Source organism: Artemia sp. Qi Xiang Cuo, chromosome 14, assembly GCF_049724085.1.
Source record: "Artemia sp. Qi Xiang Cuo chromosome 14, ASM4972408v1, whole genome shotgun sequence".
Lineage (NCBI taxonomy): Eukaryota > Metazoa > Arthropoda > Branchiopoda > Anostraca > Artemiidae > Artemia > Artemia sp. Qi Xiang Cuo.
Genome location: NC_142807.1, coordinates 43047533 through 43067039, shown reverse-complemented (window position 1 = coordinate 43067039; position 19507 = coordinate 43047533). Strand labels below are relative to the sequence as shown.

Genomic DNA, 19507 nt, shown 5'->3' with positions numbered 1-19507 from the left:
GGAATAACATTAAGATCATGGCTCTGTGATTTTTGGCTGCTACATTCTCGGCGCGCGTACAAACAGCTCCTCCCATTTAATCTGCCATCAGCGGTCCAGTGTTTATTACCCTGGAACACGTATTTTCGCAGAAACTTTCTCAAAATGCCTTTGAAACCAACTCGAGACTTCGAAACCTACTTGTAATTCCTAAAAACATGTAATAATAACATTGCACTACTAATTAGTAATTTTTATATATATTGGAATAAATTAATTTAAAATTAGATTCTTTAAAATTTAGTGTTACAAAGGTGAAGCCAAGTTTTGCGTTCAAGAGAAATTTGACTTGTCTACCCGTGAAAAAACCTAATGTCGCTTATGTTTATACTTGTCTAAATGTTATCCGGAACACTTGCATCTCGGCCCGGGTATGAATCATGGTTGAGCTAGGAAATGATCCTAATGCATTTTATTTATATACAGTTATTATAAGTGTAAGTCAATAAAAAAAAAAAAAAAAAAAAAAAAAAATGTAAGATCTCGAGTTGATGCATTATCCTCGCTATAAAAAATGGTCCGAGCCTTTGGTTCTATTTTGTATCTAGAGCAAGAAGGATTAAGAAGAAATTTAATCCAGGTGGCCACCTGACCTGGTAAACCTGGCCGGGTGGCCAGGTTTACTTTAAAAAAGCTGTGCTTCGTATTTAAAATAAATAGTATGTAAAAAAGAAACAATTAAGAAGAAATGAAAATTGTAATAATGGAACAAAAATGACAATAAAGGGAATTACATATTAAAGTTTAATCTGTATATTTCTTTAGATTTAATTGAAAAGGGAGGAGAAAGTTTTGTAATCAGCTTGAAACAAATCATTGACTGGGCATAAATGAACTTTTATTCTATTTTATTATTTTTATTCGATTTTCTTGTATATTTTCAGGAATGGATTACCTTTCAAGTCACCATTACGTTCACCGTGATCTTGCTGCCAGAAATTGTTTAGTTGGTGAGCGACTCACAGTCAAAATATCCGATTTTGGTCTTTCTAGAGATATTTATGCCACAGATTATTATCGAGTGCAATCGAAATCTCTGCTACCAGTTCGTTGGATGCCCGCTGAGGCGATTATGTATGGAAAATTTACAACTGAATCGGATGTATATAGTTTTGGAGTTGTTTTATGGGAGATATATAGCTATGGGCTACAGGTGAGTTATCCTAGAAAAAGTAGAGCGATGCTCAATTTTCATCTCAAATATACGTGCCTTGAACAAGAAAACTAGTTTCAAGAAATCAAACAGGAGCGAAAAGTGAACAAATAATTTGTGTAATAAAGGGATCGCTCGTGTATTTCCAACATAGATTTGAGACACTGTGCCTGGGGTAATTTAAAAGGCGTTATGTATCATTTCTTTTTTTTCAAAATAAGAGAGCAATTTCATAAAACTTAGTAGGCTTGATCTATTTTCTCATTCCGGTTCTCTTAGCTTATTTGACTCTTAAGATACTTATAACTAGGGGCGTAGTTTTCTATGTGGCGGTGGGGGGAGGGGGACTGCCCCCTCTAGACCCAAGTTTGCTCCCCCCAGCTGAAATTTAGTTTCTGCAAAAAAAAAATTGTCAAAATTAAGATAAGCCTGAATAATTCAAGTATCCAGAGAAACAGGCAGTGGTGGATCCAAGGGGGTAGGGGGTGAGGGGGGCGCGCTCCCCCCTAAAATAGTCTAAAGTAGTGTAATTTGGTTAATTAACGCAAGTTTGCGTTAATTAAACTTGCTCCTAACGCACGTTTATCGGATCAACCTATTTTGCTCCCCCACCCTAAAAAATTCTGAATCCGCCCCTGGAAACGGGTCAATTTTCTTTAGTATATCTTTGCCTTTATGGTAATATATGGATCATTTTTCAGTTTTCACTGTCATTTCCGCTTGATTTGGGAAAATTGGCTCCAACTTTGCCCCCCCCCCCAGGATTTTGACGAAATTATGCCACTGCTTATAATTTCTGTTTCTTACAACATGCCATATATTTTCTTTTCTCAGTTTCAAAAAAAGTTTGGTCTTGGAGCTTGGCAAATAATGGGAAAGTTGAGAACCCAAGGCTTTTAAGGCTAGGGAATGTGAACTAGATATCAAGAAGAATTATCTCTTTGATTGGTTATATTTATTCTATGCCTCATTACTGAAGAAGGGTCAGATTGAAATCAGACTGCATGGTTTGAGAAGGGATAAGATTATGATTTGCAACAGTTGGCCTATATCCTATTGCATGGATTTTAGATTGCCTGAAGTTTTTTTTTGTTCAACTGAAAGAAAAGGTGGGGGGGATGGAGGACGAATGGACTACTCGTCTAAACAAGCAATAATGGGTAAATATTAATTGAGTGCCTTCCCCCTGAACTTCAAATTTTAGCAAACCGACCCTGTTCTCTTTGTCTTAATTTTAGCTTATTCCCTATTTGCTTTTTTAGTGATGATTAAGATATCGATGGTGTCGATTGATGAATTGAATGTAGAAAGATTCATCACAGTATGTTGGCATCATTTCGTTTGATGGATTGCCTGATTTGTGCCTTCACTTTTCAGACTGATCAATATTATTAGTGTGATTAAAGAATACATTCTTTTTAAGATCATATAAAATGAAGAAATTTATGTAACATACATGAAATAAAGAAAAACAAAAAATAAAATAAAAAATGTATATAATGCGGATGGTCATCCAGTGTTTTGACGAGTAAAAGATGCTGAGCGGCAGATAAAAGGCATATTTTCAATCCTATGATTATTCCTGTTCCAAAAAGATGTAACACTCTCTTCTCTGGAATTGTGAATAAAATTTGGAATAAAAATTACCTCAGTACGGGCAGTGGAAATGGCAAACTTAGCAAAATGTAAGCAAATACTGCTCTTCCTTTTTTTTCATGGGGCTTAGACGTTTAGCTTTAAGGCTTTAAATGGTGGCTTCAGATTTTACTATTTAAAATTCGACGAGATAAGTTTCAATCTTTAAGGTCGTCCGATTCCTTGAAGAAGCACAATATCTCGTCTATTACAAGTTCTTTTAGTTTGTGTGGTCAAACTGTTTAGAACTGATTGGACGGTCTTGTCATAGCTTATATAGCTTAGATAAGAAATCCGAATAAACGACAGGAAACTGAAAGCGGACACCTACTTTCTCAGAGATCTTAAAAAAAACATTCAAATTCTCCTGTTTTGTGCCAGAGACAGAGATATTCAGGTTCATTGAAATTTATATCATTAGAAAGGGTAAACTTTTTTTTTTATCGAACGGGGTAGAATTTTCGTTTTTTAAAGTTCAGGAAGGGCAGTCCCTAAAAATATTCTAGCATACCTGTTTGGAAAGCGTTAAAAACTAGCTCAAAAGAAGTCTCATTGAATAATTTGACAGGTTTTGGAGTTTCCTGATGTGCTAACTGCCTTTTGGACACAGGATGCACATTGTTTATGCTGTAGGTACATTGATTAGACAGCGTTTTGCTTAAATATTATTCAGAATTATTTAGTTTCTCGAGCTGTTGACACATCAAAGATCCCCTATCAATTTGTATCAAAATTGCTTCGGAATCTCCCTGTGGTGCTGAGAAAATTTGCCAATGGACCATTTGTCTTTGAGACCGTCAGTCGACGCTGAGACTCACAAAATCAAATTTTTGGTGCCGAAGTTCTTAAGGTATCAAATGACCTTAAGCTCAACAGATCTGTCCAATCGACTGGTACAAATCCAAACATTAGCTCTTTTTTGGTTGTTATATTCCCCTTCTTATACTTACAGAAATTACTTGAAGTTAGAGCCTTTGGTATACATCTTTGCTCCCTATTTGGCCTAAAACATTTTCCTTGTAGTAAACAGCTAGTCGTTACGAATTTTTAAGTTTTTCCAATACCCTATAAAATTAATATTGTGTAGTACAATGTCGTCTGAATTTTTCAGAATTTTATTTTTCTGTTAGTTTTGCTCCCTCCCCCTGTGTACTTGTATGTATGACATGTTATCCTAGCTCAATCTGTTTAAGTGGATGTCAATAAGTTAGAAAATGTCAAAAACGTTGGGAAAGTCAGAACTTGTGACATTTGGTCAATAAGGTCAGATCAGATTCCTTGTAAAAGGCCATGAGTACAATCTGCGACAAATTTAAGAGCCCCTCAGAAACTGTGAAATACTCATTTGGTATTAATTACAAATGAATTTGCTATCGCGGGAATGGAATATTTTGTTTTAATTTCTTGAAAGCGGAAGCTGGAAAAGAATTAATAGCCATTGCGAAGAAATGTGATAGCTTTGAATATTCAAACAGCCAGTTATTGAATTTGAAAGAACCAGGAAGACGTATCTTGTAGAAGTTCATTGTTCCAGTTATTAGCGTGATTAAAATCACAAGCTACAATCGCAAGTCTAGGCTATTAAAATGTTACAATGTATTTCTACCCATGCAGACAAAAAAAAAAAAAAAAAAAAAAAAAAAAGTGATTTTGGGCTCCAAAGGCCGGTTTTCTCTTTCTCTTAATAGAAAAAATAAGTTGTTTAGTTAAAACAATGCGGGGTACATAGTTTTGTCAAGATTTCTTATTAGAAAATAGGCAAAGAAATAAGATTTACTTAGTGTTTGTTTACTATATTACTGTATTTGTGATATGTGTGATACCGTATTATTTCTATATTGGTGATTCGTTTACTGTATTTGTGATAAAACACTTTGAACTCGGAACTTGCTTGTTTTCACTCGGAGCCTTAATGTACGAAATTTTTTTAAATGTGCGCATTGTTAGCATTGTTAGCATGTTAGCATCCTTGTCAAATAAAATAAGGCTTCATAATTTAGAAATGCTATGACAACACATTTTGTCTCTCAGAAATCATTGCAACCCAGGGTCGTATCCAGGGTTTTGGTTCTAGGGCAGGTACGTACGCAGGAATTGTTTCGGGGGGGGGGGGTCCTTCAAATACCTTATTCGGTGAGAAGTATCAGAAAATTAGGGGAAAATAAAAACAATCATGAGATTTCGGAGGGGCAGAGCCCCCCCCCCTCCCTGCGTACACGCCAGTCTAGGGGTATAAAAAAACTTAAAAACTCATGTATTTTGTTGCATTTTTACGGGGTTTTTTTTGGGGGGGGGAGGGGAGTGGGCTTTGAACTGGATATGGCATTATCTCAACTACAGTTGTGAAGACCTTGCTATTTGTGAATAGTTAAGAAAAGGTCTAAACCATGGGCAGAATTAAGATTGCAGAAAGAAATCATCCCCTTACAATACTTTACATAAAGTCCACGAGTGAAAAATGAAAACGAATTTTATTAGAAAAATTGATGAAACTGTTGATTCCTATATTTTGGTTTTTAAACTTTCAGTTTCTGACAAAAGAGGGTGGAATGAAAAATTATGTGTTTTGTAATTAGAGGAGAGGATTGGAACCTTCACTTTAAGACTCCCAGACATGTCGAACTTTATGATGTCGTTTCCATCAACCCTATTCTTTTTTGGGGGAGGGGGTTCCTTCCGCCTCATTTTTCCTACAATTACACACATTTTCTGATTCAGATCATTAGAAACATACATTGTTCTTTAAAGAATTCTACAAATGACACCTTTCCATGCCTCGATCTTGTTTTTGATTATTGCTACTAGCTTTCATTCAACTATAATTAATTGATTGTATTTTATTACATGTTACTGCTATCGAACAACAGTTCCTTGTAGTATGAAACCAAGAGAGGAAGGAAAATAATAAATAAAAAATCAAATCAAATAGATGAGAAAACGAGGATTTTGTCAGCCAGTGGCAAAATATGAAGACGAAAAACAAGCAAATATTTCAACAAGGACCTCTGCCAAGTCATCCTCAGTGATAAAAAAAAAAAAGAAAAAAAACAAGAAAACAAAATCTGACCTTTCGAAGTGAATCTCACAAGAGCAGAATATATAGTAGCAAGTATATATAGTTAATAGATAGTTAGCTTGTAGCAAGCAAATATATCATAATGCTCTATGTTACACTTAAATTAATAGTTACTATGACACGTCAACAGTTAATAATAAGTTTCTAAAAATACCTTATATTTTTCAGCCCTATTATGGTTACAGTAATCAGGAAGTTGTTGAGATGATTAGGTCACGCCAATTACTTCCATGTCCAGAGGAGTGTCCCAGTCGAGTGTATGCTTTAATGGTGGAATGCTGGTGTGAAGTTCCCTTAAGACGACCAACTTTCCAAGAAATACATACTCGCCTAAGGTGAGCTCCAACGTTAACCTTAAAAAAGAAAATGATTTTGCTTTGATTTATCTGTTTATTTATTTATATCCTACTCATACAAAAAATTATAAAGGGGGAGTAATAATAAGAAAAAAACGGGTACTTGTCGGTTATTGGAAACAAATTCAAGAATTACGCTTAGATTACATCTCAGAAAACCGATTTCGTATCTACAAAGACAAGTGATGGATGATAGAATGCATTGGAATCAGACAGAATGCATAGGATTTGTATAATTTCGGCTGTATATTTGCACATTAGGGGTGGGGATGGGGGTTAAGTTACGTTAGGTTTGGTTTCCATAGTTTTTTTTCTAAAGTATTATTTTATCATCATGTTTTGTTATTTTTCATCAGGATTAATCTAACTTCACTTTTTGGGTGTGTTTCCAATAACCGACAAGTACCAAAAAAAGAAGAAAAAAATAATAAGAAGAGAAAAACATAATCAACGAAAACTTAGATAAGGCGGTGGGGAGGTGACTAGTGCGTATGACACGCACCTAAGAGTTTCCTATGCCGATTTTCAATTTTGAGGCAATATCAGAAACACCAAATTATTCACAAGAAACTGTTCTTTTTTTGTTTTGTTTTTTTGTCCACTGGAAGATAAAGAAGAAATTACAGAATTTAAAAGAATGTATCCGAATTCTGTTCAAATCAACAGTCTGAAGAGTCGGGGACAAACCTGAAGTGTAAAGAAAAGAGTGGTCATGCAAGATAGAGTATACTTTAGTCAGAGCATGTCTATTATACCTTCCTCGGTTTGCGACCGTCTTCGCATAGCCAAACTGGATCTTTTTACAAATACTGGCAACAGTGGGCTGACGCAAGCTCGAAAGTGCGTTAGTGATTGAGAAACCAACCCACTAAATACAATCTACAAAAGGGGAGGGGAATTCTAATAACAGGAAGGAGTAACAGTAGTACAATTATATAAATTTTATACTATCATTTATTAACTTAAGAGGAACTAAAAATTTGACAAGCTCATCCCTTTTAGGATTTTTTAAGCACAATATGGAGGTTGTCCGAAGAGGGATTGGGGTTAATCAATGGATTAGGTTTTAATAGCTGAATTCCACTATTATGCTAAATCACATGGATCCTGGAGTTCCCGGGGATTCTGCAAAATACTCTAAAAAAACAATCTGTCAGGTTTGCAAATAAGATAATGAAGTAATAAAAAAGGAGAGTAATGCAAGTTTGTGTTTTTCGTTTCTGTGCTGTTGTTTTTTGGGAAGGGGGGATATGATAATTTTTCAAGTACTGATAATGTGAAGTGTGCTTTAGAATAGTGTTTTATATGGCCTTTTTTGGGTTATAATAAAACTTATATATACATATATATATATATATATATATATATATATATATATATATATATATATATATATATATATATATATATATATATATATATATATATATATATATATATATATATATATATATATATATATATAAATATAAAATCTAACCTTTGGAAGTAATAAAGAATAAAAACTAAACTTGAACAAAAAATTCAAAAGGAAGTCACATTATAATAAAAAAAAAATCTAAGTTTGCTTAGAAATGTGTTCTTGTTGTTTGTTCCTCCATCTTTTTTCTCGTTTTTTCATACGTCATGAATAGCCAGTGTGTTCTTAGAACCTTTTTACAGTATTTTTCTGCAACCCTAAGGTTTTAATATTTTAACGTCAGATGACAATTGTGTTATTATTCAATAGCTGAGATTCAACTTAAAGGCCTCTAAACCTCTTAAAATAGAATTGCCCTATGTATCGAGGAGAGGGTGAATTATGGATCCCCAGTAGCAGTTCATCATTATCACTAATAATAAAATCTGACTCATCTACTGAATTACATTTTTTGAATTTGCTTTACATTTTTCTTATAAATAAACAAAATAGTTCAAAATCATGCAAAAATAGGAAATAATTTCCTGTTATCCTATTATATGATAATAAGAAACAATTTTTTAGCAAGATTACACACCGTAATTCTAAAAGAGCTTAAGTTACATCATAATTGTGGCTCGGCAAATGGATTGATCTGAAACTAAAGAGTCCAGTGATATAATTTTTGTTTGTTTTTTTGGTGCAAGTTACAAGTCGTAATTTGTCGCATTTTTCAAACACAAACTCTTAAACAAACCTTAAGTAGCAACGCATTTGAATAACAACTTAGCATTTACACTTAAATTTGAATTCTGTATTGGAGGGCTGCTGGAAACCCCCTATTTCTAACGAATTATTTTCATATTAGATTCAGTTTCCACTTGAATAACAAATAATATCCATATTTCTTTTGTTAACCTTTATATCCCTCCATTCGGTACGCAAGCCTTGGATAGACGAACCTACGAGTGGGAAATTGATTGACAGCCCCGGCATGGGGACGGCCATATCAATTAGAACTACTGATGGGGGGCTGCAAATCACGTGACCAAACAACTGAAGTTGACAGCATTCATCAATATATTAATGTTTACTTATATCTTTAGTTAAAAGAGTTGTCATCGAACTGATATGAGTTTTATATTTACTCATAGCTGCAGGCTAATAATCAATAGTGGGGCAATTTTTTCCGCTTAGAGAAGGGATTAAGTCCTTTTAGTTCATGCGCAAAAGATGGATGTCTGCATACTAAGATGTGGCCGGAGGATAATTGGGGGACTAAAAGGGTTCAATTTCTCCAAGGCCTAAGATACTTGATTATGTCTGCTGTATTCTTTTTTTCTTTTCTCTCTTTTTAGAAATTCACATCTATTAGAGCCATTGTTTCTTTTCAACCACCTCGTAAAGCCTTGCAACTCGTTTTGTTACTAGTCTGCTTTTTTTTTAAAGAGACAAAGTGAATTTATCATATTTCTATAGTTTTAAGCCCTTGTTAGATTCTCCAAGGCCCCTTGGAACTCTCTAGATTAGAACCAGGTACGTAAGCAAGGCGGGGTCTTGGACAATGCCTCTCCTTCGATACTCCTACAGGTTTTCAGGATTACCCCAGAATTTCATTAATTCTTCTGTTATTCTGATTTTTTTTTAGAATATTTGAATAATTGTAACATTAAATGCTATTTAAAATCAGGAAAACATCCTGTTAGTTGCATTATACTATTACGGTAATTATTTGCATTGACTAATTGAAATGTAAATGAGTGTGGTAAAAATTGAACTTTCTTGTGCTGGGAGATATGTGACTGCTCAACCGTCGTTGGCAGACTCCCACGCAGGAGTTTACTTTAAGGGGGTGGTAACTTAAAAGAAAATGCGAAAATATTATGGTCATCTAGGGAAGCAAAGGCCCGACTCCTCTGCCCCTGCGTACGCACATGGTTTTTGGTTTACGTCGAGTTACGTCCCAGAAATCTGTCAGATATATCTTAATTCTGGTAAATTCTTCAAATTTATCTTGACAACTATGAAATTTGATGGCTAAAATCTCCCTTAGAAAGTGGACACCGATGTGTGGTTTTGTGTTTGTACAACCTCTTTATCTTAAGTAGTCGTTGTTGTTGATATTAGTTCTTGTTCCGTCTACCGTCTGTATTGAGCTGTCACCAATGAGGCTTTATCACGTCGGCAATTGAAAAAGGTCAACAATTGTTAAACTACAAAGATTATTCTTTTAAAAAGTCCAGATTTGCCAGTAAGGACACATGAACCTCATACATTGTCGTACCTGCCAAAAAGTCATGTCGAGTAAATACACCTTGAAGTTGGATTCTTTTTGTATTTGTACCATCATTGAACGACTTTTATGTTTTAGCTTCATTGTATCTGAAGCCCATCCTTATTGATGGTGTGATAAGGGTTATAAGAATTTTACACTTTAGGAAGCTTATGCACAAATTGCGGAGAGTGGGTTTTGTTGCGACAACACTTTCAGATTCTGTGCTAAAGAAGAAGAAAGAACAAAAAAAACAAATAGAATGACCCTGAAATGTGTTTCCTTCTCCTGAACAGCTGATGTTTTTCTACATATGATATATGTTTGCCAGATTTTCACCTTAGCCCGTGTTCTTGAGAAATAGGCTATAACTCTAGTACACAAAATCAAATATACCTTTTAGCAAAAACTAAGTGGATTATTATGTTTTTGTGACGTTACTACTACCACTAATAGCAATAATTGTAATAACGATGCACTGAAACGCCGAGGCACCTGATGCCTACATAACTACACACTCCTTTCCCCCTAGTTTTCTTTCTTTGTATAAATTGTGTTCAATAGATATATAGATAGATAATCTATTCAGCCGCTAGGTCATACACTTAAATAAATGGTATAACTATTAACAACAAACAAAAACCTTAAACCCATTATTTACATCTTTTTAAACCCTCTTTTATAAATCTATTCACTGCTATAATCGTCTCCCGGGATGAAGATTTAAGGATCCCAGGAAAAAACATTTCCCCGTCTCATAAATACTTCAATCTCAAATCTGAAAGCCCCTGGCACACCATCAAAAAATGGAGCAAATTTTCTTCCTCCATGCCACATAAAGAGCAAGTATAACATGATCTCGGGCCCCGAGCATTTCTTTCAAATAATTTTAATCTACTTTTTAAGGGCAAACCGTTCGCCCGGACCTGGAGCCACAGACGCAAGTTTTCCAGTGGCAAATTCAGCTTAAAATAATATTCTACTCCAAAAGACTCTTTATCTTAGAATGCTGGCGAAAGATTTCAGATTTTCGAATCTGTTCATGCCAGAGTTGGATCTCTTGATCCTCCTTAACATGTTTTAGCATCCGATAAATTTCCTCTGGATCGCCTGTTGGACCAAGACCTTCATTCCAAGCGTATGAAAGTCCGGCTTTATCAAGAAGGGCTTTAACATGGAACGGCCACGATCTTTTTCTACCTTGCTGCAATGATTCAAAATATGCGGCTTTCATAAGCCTCTCATCTGGGCGTTTTCAACAGATATCACGCACCAAGTGCATGATAAAACTGGTGCTTCTCGAGCTCCTCGTAAACACGCGAGTGATACTAACTGATATTGCAGTTGAACCATTTCTAATTGTGGGATCACCTCATATCCCCAAAGCTCCGCACCATAATGAATAGTAGGACGAATTTTGAAATAAATGCTTATTCATTTTAATATTTTTAATATTAAAATGATTTTAATTTCATTTTCATTTTAATATATTTAATATTTTATATGAACATTAGATAAAGCCTAATGTTGTCAAATACATTTTAAGATCATTTTAAACTTTTCTTTATTTTTAAATGTCAATTTTAACTATAAGTTGGAATTTTCGAATGTTTCGGGAAAGGGGAAGGGGCAGTGGCGGATCCAAGATTTTCTTAGGGAAGGGGGGGGTAAAATAGGTTGATCTGATAAACTTGCGCTAGGAGCAAGTTTAATTAACGCAATCTTGCTTTAAATAAGTAAATTACACTACTTTAGACTATGTATAGGGGGGCGCCCCCTGGATCCGCCACTTGGGTGGAGGGGACACATATCTGACAGCGCCTTTCCCTGCATACATACCAGGGGGCTATGATATATGATTGTCTCAAATAAATATATTCATCATGATTTTTACCTTTTTATCTGAGTCGAAATGCTTAAAATAATTTTAACCTCAAACATATGCTTAATAAGGTCACCCTCAGATCAATGCCACAAGATTAAAATATTAATAAGACATCACGCATCGGTAAGTAGTGTAGTAAATTGTTAGACTACGTGTCCCAGGACTCGGATTTTATGCTTAAAATAACAGTGTAATCCATCAATGCCCTAAAATAATAGTGTTTAAATTTCGCTAGGATATAATAATTATTTTCAGATACATTTTAGGTGGCTATACCCACAATCTCTGAGATTTGGGAGGAGGAATCAACTGGGGAAAAAAAAAACATAATTATCATTTATATTATCAAGAGGTGGATATTTTTTTCACAGTGTGGGTATAGTGTGCCTTTAAAACCTTTTTTCTGGCAGTTGTTGATACTCCCTCAGTAAAATAGGATCCTTCCTAGTTTTGTCATATAGAAGTTGAATTATCTACGACGGCCTGAGAAGGCCAACATATTCTGCTGTGCTACTACTATCTGCAATTCTCTGCAGCACAAAGTAACTTGAGGTCAACACAGCCGCTTATGCATCTTGTCCACATCAACCTGTTCAAAGCTTCACTCTTTACCCCTCCCTTGAGGTTTGAATTTCCTTTAAATTCTTTCTTATTTATGACTTCTTCCCTCTCCACTAGTGGATGACCTTCTTTATGTTTGGTCCCATATAGATTGCCGAAAAAAAAAAAAATCAAAATCATTGACAGTATCATCCTTTGCCCGTAAAACTGGTTCAGCCATCTTTGGCTTTCTTTCATTATAACCTAGAAAGCAGGATCGAACCGCACTTCTCGTACAGTTCGTTGTTTGATATACGTTCAGTCGAACTTGTACCTTAAACTATACTTATGCAATTCTACTGGAAAACATTTAATACATCTTCTTCACAAGGCTGTATCCAGGGGGGGGGGGGTAGGAGTTTCAACTCCTCCCCCCGAAGCCTTTAAATATTTGTCGGCCCTACTCTATCGATTCTTGACGTTCCCAATATCGTTTGATGTCTCTGTTTTGATTTACCCTGTGTTCGATAGGACATATGAAACAGATGCCATCTTCATTGCAACCAGGGGCAAATCTCCAGCATTTTTATTAGTGGGGCAAGAGGGGTCCATATTTGAACAGTCAAATGGCATGGAATGTATAATATTTTTTTCTCTTCACATCATTGGGGGGGGGCAACTGCCCCCCAAGCCACCCCAAACGACACCCCTGATTGCAAGCCACAAACTTCCAACGCCAATCGTTCAGTACTTGTTTTTCTGGAGTGAATATATCTTGATTTGGTACACTCGAGCTTATTAGACGCAAAAAAAGAAAAGAAAGGGTAACAAAAACAGCTTTATTGCGAAAAGATATTTCTGTCAAGAGGACTTGGCGGAACATACAAAGGCTCTCGAGATAAAAATCAAACTTTCAGTGACATGACCATTCAGAATTCACTTTGTATTTCCATGTCCATTATATTATTCATATTATGCTAATTGGATAGCTACTTACTTGAACACTTGATAAGTATCTTTTTTGTTGCTTGGACTCAGTATAATATTCGGATACCGACAGTAAAAAGCTTCTTATCAAGAATTATCTTTTTTTTTCTTCCATTTTGAGGCGTTTTTATTCGGCTGGTGCTCAGAAGATAAAATCAGGAATTGACTCTCCAGATTGTAAATCATTTTATGAAAGTACGACGCTTTATAAATTTGCACTTTGAAATTAAATTTAAATAATTATGAAACATCTTTTTTCTTTAAGCCAGGCATGTACAAAGGAAGGGTCTTCCCCCTCCCCCCCCGAAATGTTGATAAAGTTAAGAATTTTCCTATAACGTTTGTTGCCACTTGTCTATTATATAAAACACACTTGAAAACTGAAGTTTCGTTAATGCAATGAAAAAAAAATGATGATGAAAATAGAATAGCCTATTTGTCTATTTGATGCAGTGTTTTGTTTTGGGCAGCAACCTCTTATCCTGGAAAAATATAATCGCCCGTTCTTCGGTCCTTGGCAAATCCCAAATCTTAATTTGAACCTCCGTGATGATACACTATGTTCTGTCACTAGTCGAAGCAAACTAACCGTCGTCCTCAAGATTCGCGTGAATAATGAACTAAAATGAACTAGGTCAAGACTCGCGTTAATAATGAACTTTTCTTTGTCTTTGAGATGGTCAGCCGATGCCGAAGCGTCTAATTTAATAATTCACAAATGACCTTCACATTTTTGCTAATAAAGTATTCTATTTTCATCATATTTTATTGTCACCAAACTTCACTTCTCGAGTGTGTTTTATATAATAGACAAGTACCCGTTTGTTTACCATATGTCTGGCCCTTTTGTCCTCCTCCTTATTTTCGAGATGTCGGTCCCTCAAAATAAATGGCTGGGGGCATAAACCCAGGAAGCTTGATTGTATGTTTCTCTTTCTTTTTTTTTGTTTTTTTTTTAGCCTCCGTTGTTTATTGTATAAATCAGAGCTGTGCAACGTTAAATTTCCACATTTTCTAATTAGGCCTACCAAACTAGTTTACTTGAGATCTGTAAGGATGTAAACTTCTTTCTGGTTATCGTATCGTATTAGTTGACCAATCGTATGCCGTTTTACGTTTTATGGTACGGAATAGTATTAAGGCACGTTCCTTACGTAATGGAATGGCGATGTGAAACCACTATTTTACGTAATATATTACATGGAAATGATTGCTTCATAAAGAGAAAAAAATAACAAGTAAGAGAATAAATATTCTAAATTGAAACTTGCAAAAACGGTCTGAATTACACAATAATATGAATCCATTTCGTATTCTTGAGGCATTGAAAAGAAATCACCTCTTCCAAGGGGTTGCAAAACGATTTGTCCTCAGTTTTTCTTCTTTACTTTATGTCAAGTATAAAGACCGCTACACCGCAACTTCTTAGATGTAGCTTGCTGGTCGTCTCTCTAAAATCAATTTGATGCAATTGTCTATTCATCTACGCGTAATTGAAGGACATAAACAGGAGAGGAGGGGGCGATTTACCTGGTTTCCAGAGGAATCTGGGATCGTTGCGAATTTTGTATTTGTTCCTGTAGTCTTAGTGTAAGTGGCCTAATTTTTGCAATTTAATAAAATTTAATCTCTCACTCTGGGACAAATCCCTGTTTTAACCCAATCCCAATACAAACAGAACACTCAAACTTGTCCTTTCCATGAAGAAAACCTTCGTTATTTTAAAACAATATATTCAATTGAAATATCTTTTCTCGACTAGATTACTATCTTAGAAACTTTCTTTCAAATCTCTCGAGGATGAACTAGGTGTCTTTGCAGTAAGTATCTCTAGAAAATGAAGTTTCTCCTAAGGGCCTTTTAAAGCTGTCAACCAATCAATATTTTCGAACCATAGGCATAGATAATATGATTAATTAACTTTGCTAATGAAGATAAAGCTTTTGTCATTACAAGATCAATAACAGGTCAAATTGAGATTCGCTTAGAAAGGAAAACAGATATTAAGTTGACTTTTAACATGAGATAAAGTTAAGGCACATACTAAAGCATATAAATTTTTCACGTGGAGAGACTTAGAAATTCTTCCCTTAAATTATTGTGAAGAACCCGTAGAATTTTTTTTTTCAGTATATACGGTCCATAGCCCCCCTTCTCTTGGGAGAACTTTCTCATCATGTCCCAGGGTCTAAGTCTAACCTGTATGTACCTATGTAAAATGGCACAACAAGAATCTCTATTAGAGAGGGGTGGCCTTACAAAGCAATTGACGAGACAAATACTACCTACAACTAATGAGCTGCTTTTATGGACGAAGTAATTTGATTTTAGAGTTTTTGTGCTGAAGAGTTGAAATTGAAGTTTGGCACTGTTACATATTCTTTCTAATTTCTTCCATAATGTTCTTGTTTCTACTCCCTGAGTTTTTCTTTTACTTCTTTAACAAAAGAAAATACAGCAAAATAAGTCTGCCAAAATGATGACTTTGTTTTTAATTGCAGGTCCTGGGAAGGGTTAGCTTCATCAGGTCAAACAGTATCATCTGGAATAGCCTCGCTTCCGAATCGGCCTCCAAGTCACTCCAGTGTGTCCCAGCATTCAAGCACCGGACCTAGTAATAACACAGGTTCAACTCAGCTAAGTGGAGCTGGGCAGTATGCCCAGCCCAGACAGGGTGTCATGAGCCCAGTTCCGAGCGTGAGTAGCAGCGGAAGTGGACAAACATACCCTCAGTGCTATGCACAGACTTTGTTAAATTTTGGCCAACCTCTAAGACCTAATCAGCATCAAGCAGTGCTCAAATCAAACGGTCAAGTGACACCTGTTTTTCGAGTGCAGCAAAATTTGCCCATCGCTCATCATGACCTGGGAAAGATTTCGAATCTATAGCTCGTTTAATGTGATAATTTTTATGGAGTCTTAGAAATATGTAAAAATTACTTTGAAAAGTGTAAACAATTCAAGTGTTAGTACTAGCTGGTGAATTATTAACGATTTATTATTGTATTTAATTAATTCCTAATGTTCACAGAACATAACTAAACGCTAACTTTGACAAGCCGGAAACAATAAATTCGAACCAAGAGGCTGAAGATGAATTTTTTGAAGGACATTTTAATAGAAAACTTTGTCTTAAAGATCTTATACTTCGGCAGAATCCCTGTGTCCCCACCTTTCTTAAAGTAAACTTCCGTATGTTGTCTCGACTATGCTCTTAAAAGAAGTTGAGTTTGTACATTTTCTTGTTTTTTCTCCTTCTTTTATGCGAGCCTTCTCTATTGAAATTTCTCAGTTAAAACTACTGAATTCAGTGGAAAACAATTCAGGTAAATAACTGCCACCATCTAATTCTGACCGAATCAACTTCCGTAACTCAATTCTTAACTGACTTATTCTTACATTTGAAGGATATTTTGCCGAGGCCGTTTTTTCCCTCATTTTCAGTCATGCTACATGTTAAGTCCCTACACAATAATTTTGTGATTTTCCATGAAATTTCCAATATTCTTTAATTATAATCTGGGACATTAAATCCTAACAAAGCCAAGTATAATTGGTTAACTATAGCTGTGAAAAGAATTAAAACATTTTTAAAACACTTCAGCAACTCTTGAATAACTATTAAGTCATCACACAGTTTTATAGTTTGTTGAATGAAAGGCGCTGGGAAATTGTTGGTTTTAGGCTTTGTTGGTTACCAGTACTTAAAAAATGTTAAAACTGAACTTTATCTACGTAAATACTCTTCCTTCCACGCAGGGAGACGCCCCCATTGTTTCTAGATGTCTCGAATTTGAAATGAAAAAAAACTAACATTTGAGGATTACATAGAAATTACAAGAAACATTTAGAAGTCATAAACAATTCGAAATTTTATAGGGGGATGGGGGCTAACTTTGTTTCCTGCATCATATATGTAGATTAGGTCTGCTGTATTGGTTTAATGAGCCAGAGAAAGAGATAGAAATCCCTTTCGTAGCGATTTAAAACTCTGGGCGCCACGTTTAAAACTCTGACTGCTAAAACTTGGTTTTATCTGTAATATGTAGTGATATTGACGGTCAAATTGTAATGATATCTATATGGAGTTTTTAATATCAAATGAAAAAATGGTTGTTCTTATAGATAGGTAATGTTTAAACAGGAGTGCCATTTGGGGGGGGAGGGAACCCCCAAATAATGTGGAGAAAAACTATTATATATCCCATGCCCCTTGACTATCCGAATATGAACCCCTCTTGCCCCCCACCCCCCTCCCCCAACAAAAATGCTGGAGATTCACCCCTGTGTATAAAGTATACAGTCCATGTATTGGCTGTGCAATGTTTGTCTGTCAGGTGCACATGGATTTAGATTCTATTTATAAAGTATATTCCCATTCTCCTCAGCAATAGATCCTAAGCATAGGAACGAGTAGCCTCGTACTCGAAGACTTAACGACTTGCTCGCTCCGTCAAAGAATTATTAATCCAAAGCCCGTATGTATTTTGGACCTCCAGTCTTAAATAAAAGATTTACTTCAGAATTGGAACTGAGCGAAGACTCACACAGATCTGATTTTTGGGTAAAAGCTGGTAAATTCCCAATGATTCAATAGGAAGCACTTCTTGTATTTCTTGAAAATAACAATTTTTCTTGTAATTTTACAAAAAAACGTAAAGTCGAATTAAAAAAAAAGATAAGTTCTGTTTTATATTGGGGTAAAAATCTTCTTAGCCAATTTTTCATACATACTTTTTTTTTTCTGGTATCCCAAAGGCTTTGCCCTTCAGACTGAATCAAAGTGTCTTTTGGAAAATTATATAGATTTCAAAAGACAAGTCATCTGGTCGGAAACATAGCAATATCCGAAAAGTTTGCTATTTACTTATGTGCTTGAACATGAATAAGTGAATGTTACTGGCATTAGTGGGATAAGTTAGAAAAGAACAACAACAAAAATATTAATGTTCAATGGAAAAACTGTGTTTTTTTGTATTAAGACTTACAAAGTCATGCCCTTATTGCAGTATATCTTTAATGGTAAATCAAGCGCTTTCACGCTAAAATTTCCCAATTAAAAAGAAATTCGGACTTGAATGAATTGGCTCTATTGTTTAGTAAAACTCACTTTGTACTATAACGAGTTACTTTTAGCTCCACTAGGGGATATATGATATGTCCCATTTCCAATAGAGGCATCTTTGAAGTTGCAAGGTTTATGGATGATTGAGGGTCCCATTCTGAAACGTCACAAATCATTAGAAGAATTTCTTATGATATCATAATTATTATACAAATATGATATTCTTAGTTTGATCCCTAGAATAAGGCAGCCTCACTCCTCCACCTCCAAGATTAGGTAAACACACTATAAACAGAGTCTTGGCTATACTTCAGTATTACAGAAAAAGACAAATCCGTAAAGGTCAAAGATTTCCGAAAAATTAGAAAAGGCCTAAACTAGTAGTAGAATCGATAGCTAGACAGGGGATAAATTAATGTATTTGGAATCAGTTTACATTTTCGTGTCTTCTGCTATATAATACTTTGTAAACGTAGGAATTGTAAATTTGTATAATTTTCTAATCATGTGTTGAATTCGTTACTGTTAAATTTATTTGAAAAGTGATTCTAGTCTTTTAATCATGTATCTTTTTCTGTAAATATTCATCTTTTTTCTAATTGTATGAAATAAAAATTTCTATTTATTTGAAAATTTTTCCATTGAAATTTATAAGGAATAGTCACTAGTGATCACGTGTTCAGAGGACCATGAATGCCTGACTTTATCCCTACCGCTCTCATGATTGTACGATTGTTTCCATAATATTTAATTTTTATTTTATTGGTTTATTTTATTCAACACAGGGAAAGCCATAGGCTTCTCACAGTTTTACCATTTATGATATGCTTATTCGCCGCGTTGTACAATTAAGACACTTGTAGTACTGTATTACTTAGTATTACCAAATATTTCCGTGAGCTTGCATAAAAAAATACTACCGGCAGCCCTACGGCCACGCCGCCAGACCTCGGCACGGCTACGTGGCAAGCTTGTATATATGGATTCTCGTGGTCGATTGTCTTCTAACCGCAGCCTCTTCTTGATGTCATGGCGTCACCTTAGGTTCGATACATCCACCCTGGGAAAACTACAAATTCTTCCTTAAAGTTCTGACCTGT

General features: G+C 35.2%; 1 protein-coding gene across 1 annotated transcript in view; it reads left to right on the top strand.

Annotated features, from left to right (window-relative positions):
* The window catches only part of LOC148944497 (tyrosine-protein kinase transmembrane receptor Ror-like), a 184506-nt gene extending 165474 nt beyond the window's left edge, over positions 1–19032 (top strand). Inside the window, 3 exon segments of the mRNA XM_089099944.1 lie at positions 924–1192; positions 6072–6238; positions 15844–19032. Coding sequence (XP_088956070.1) covers positions 924–1192; positions 6072–6238; positions 15844–16231 — 824 coding nt within the window. The 3' untranslated portion in view covers positions 16232–19032.
* Positions 19033–19507: the final 475 nt, after the last annotated feature.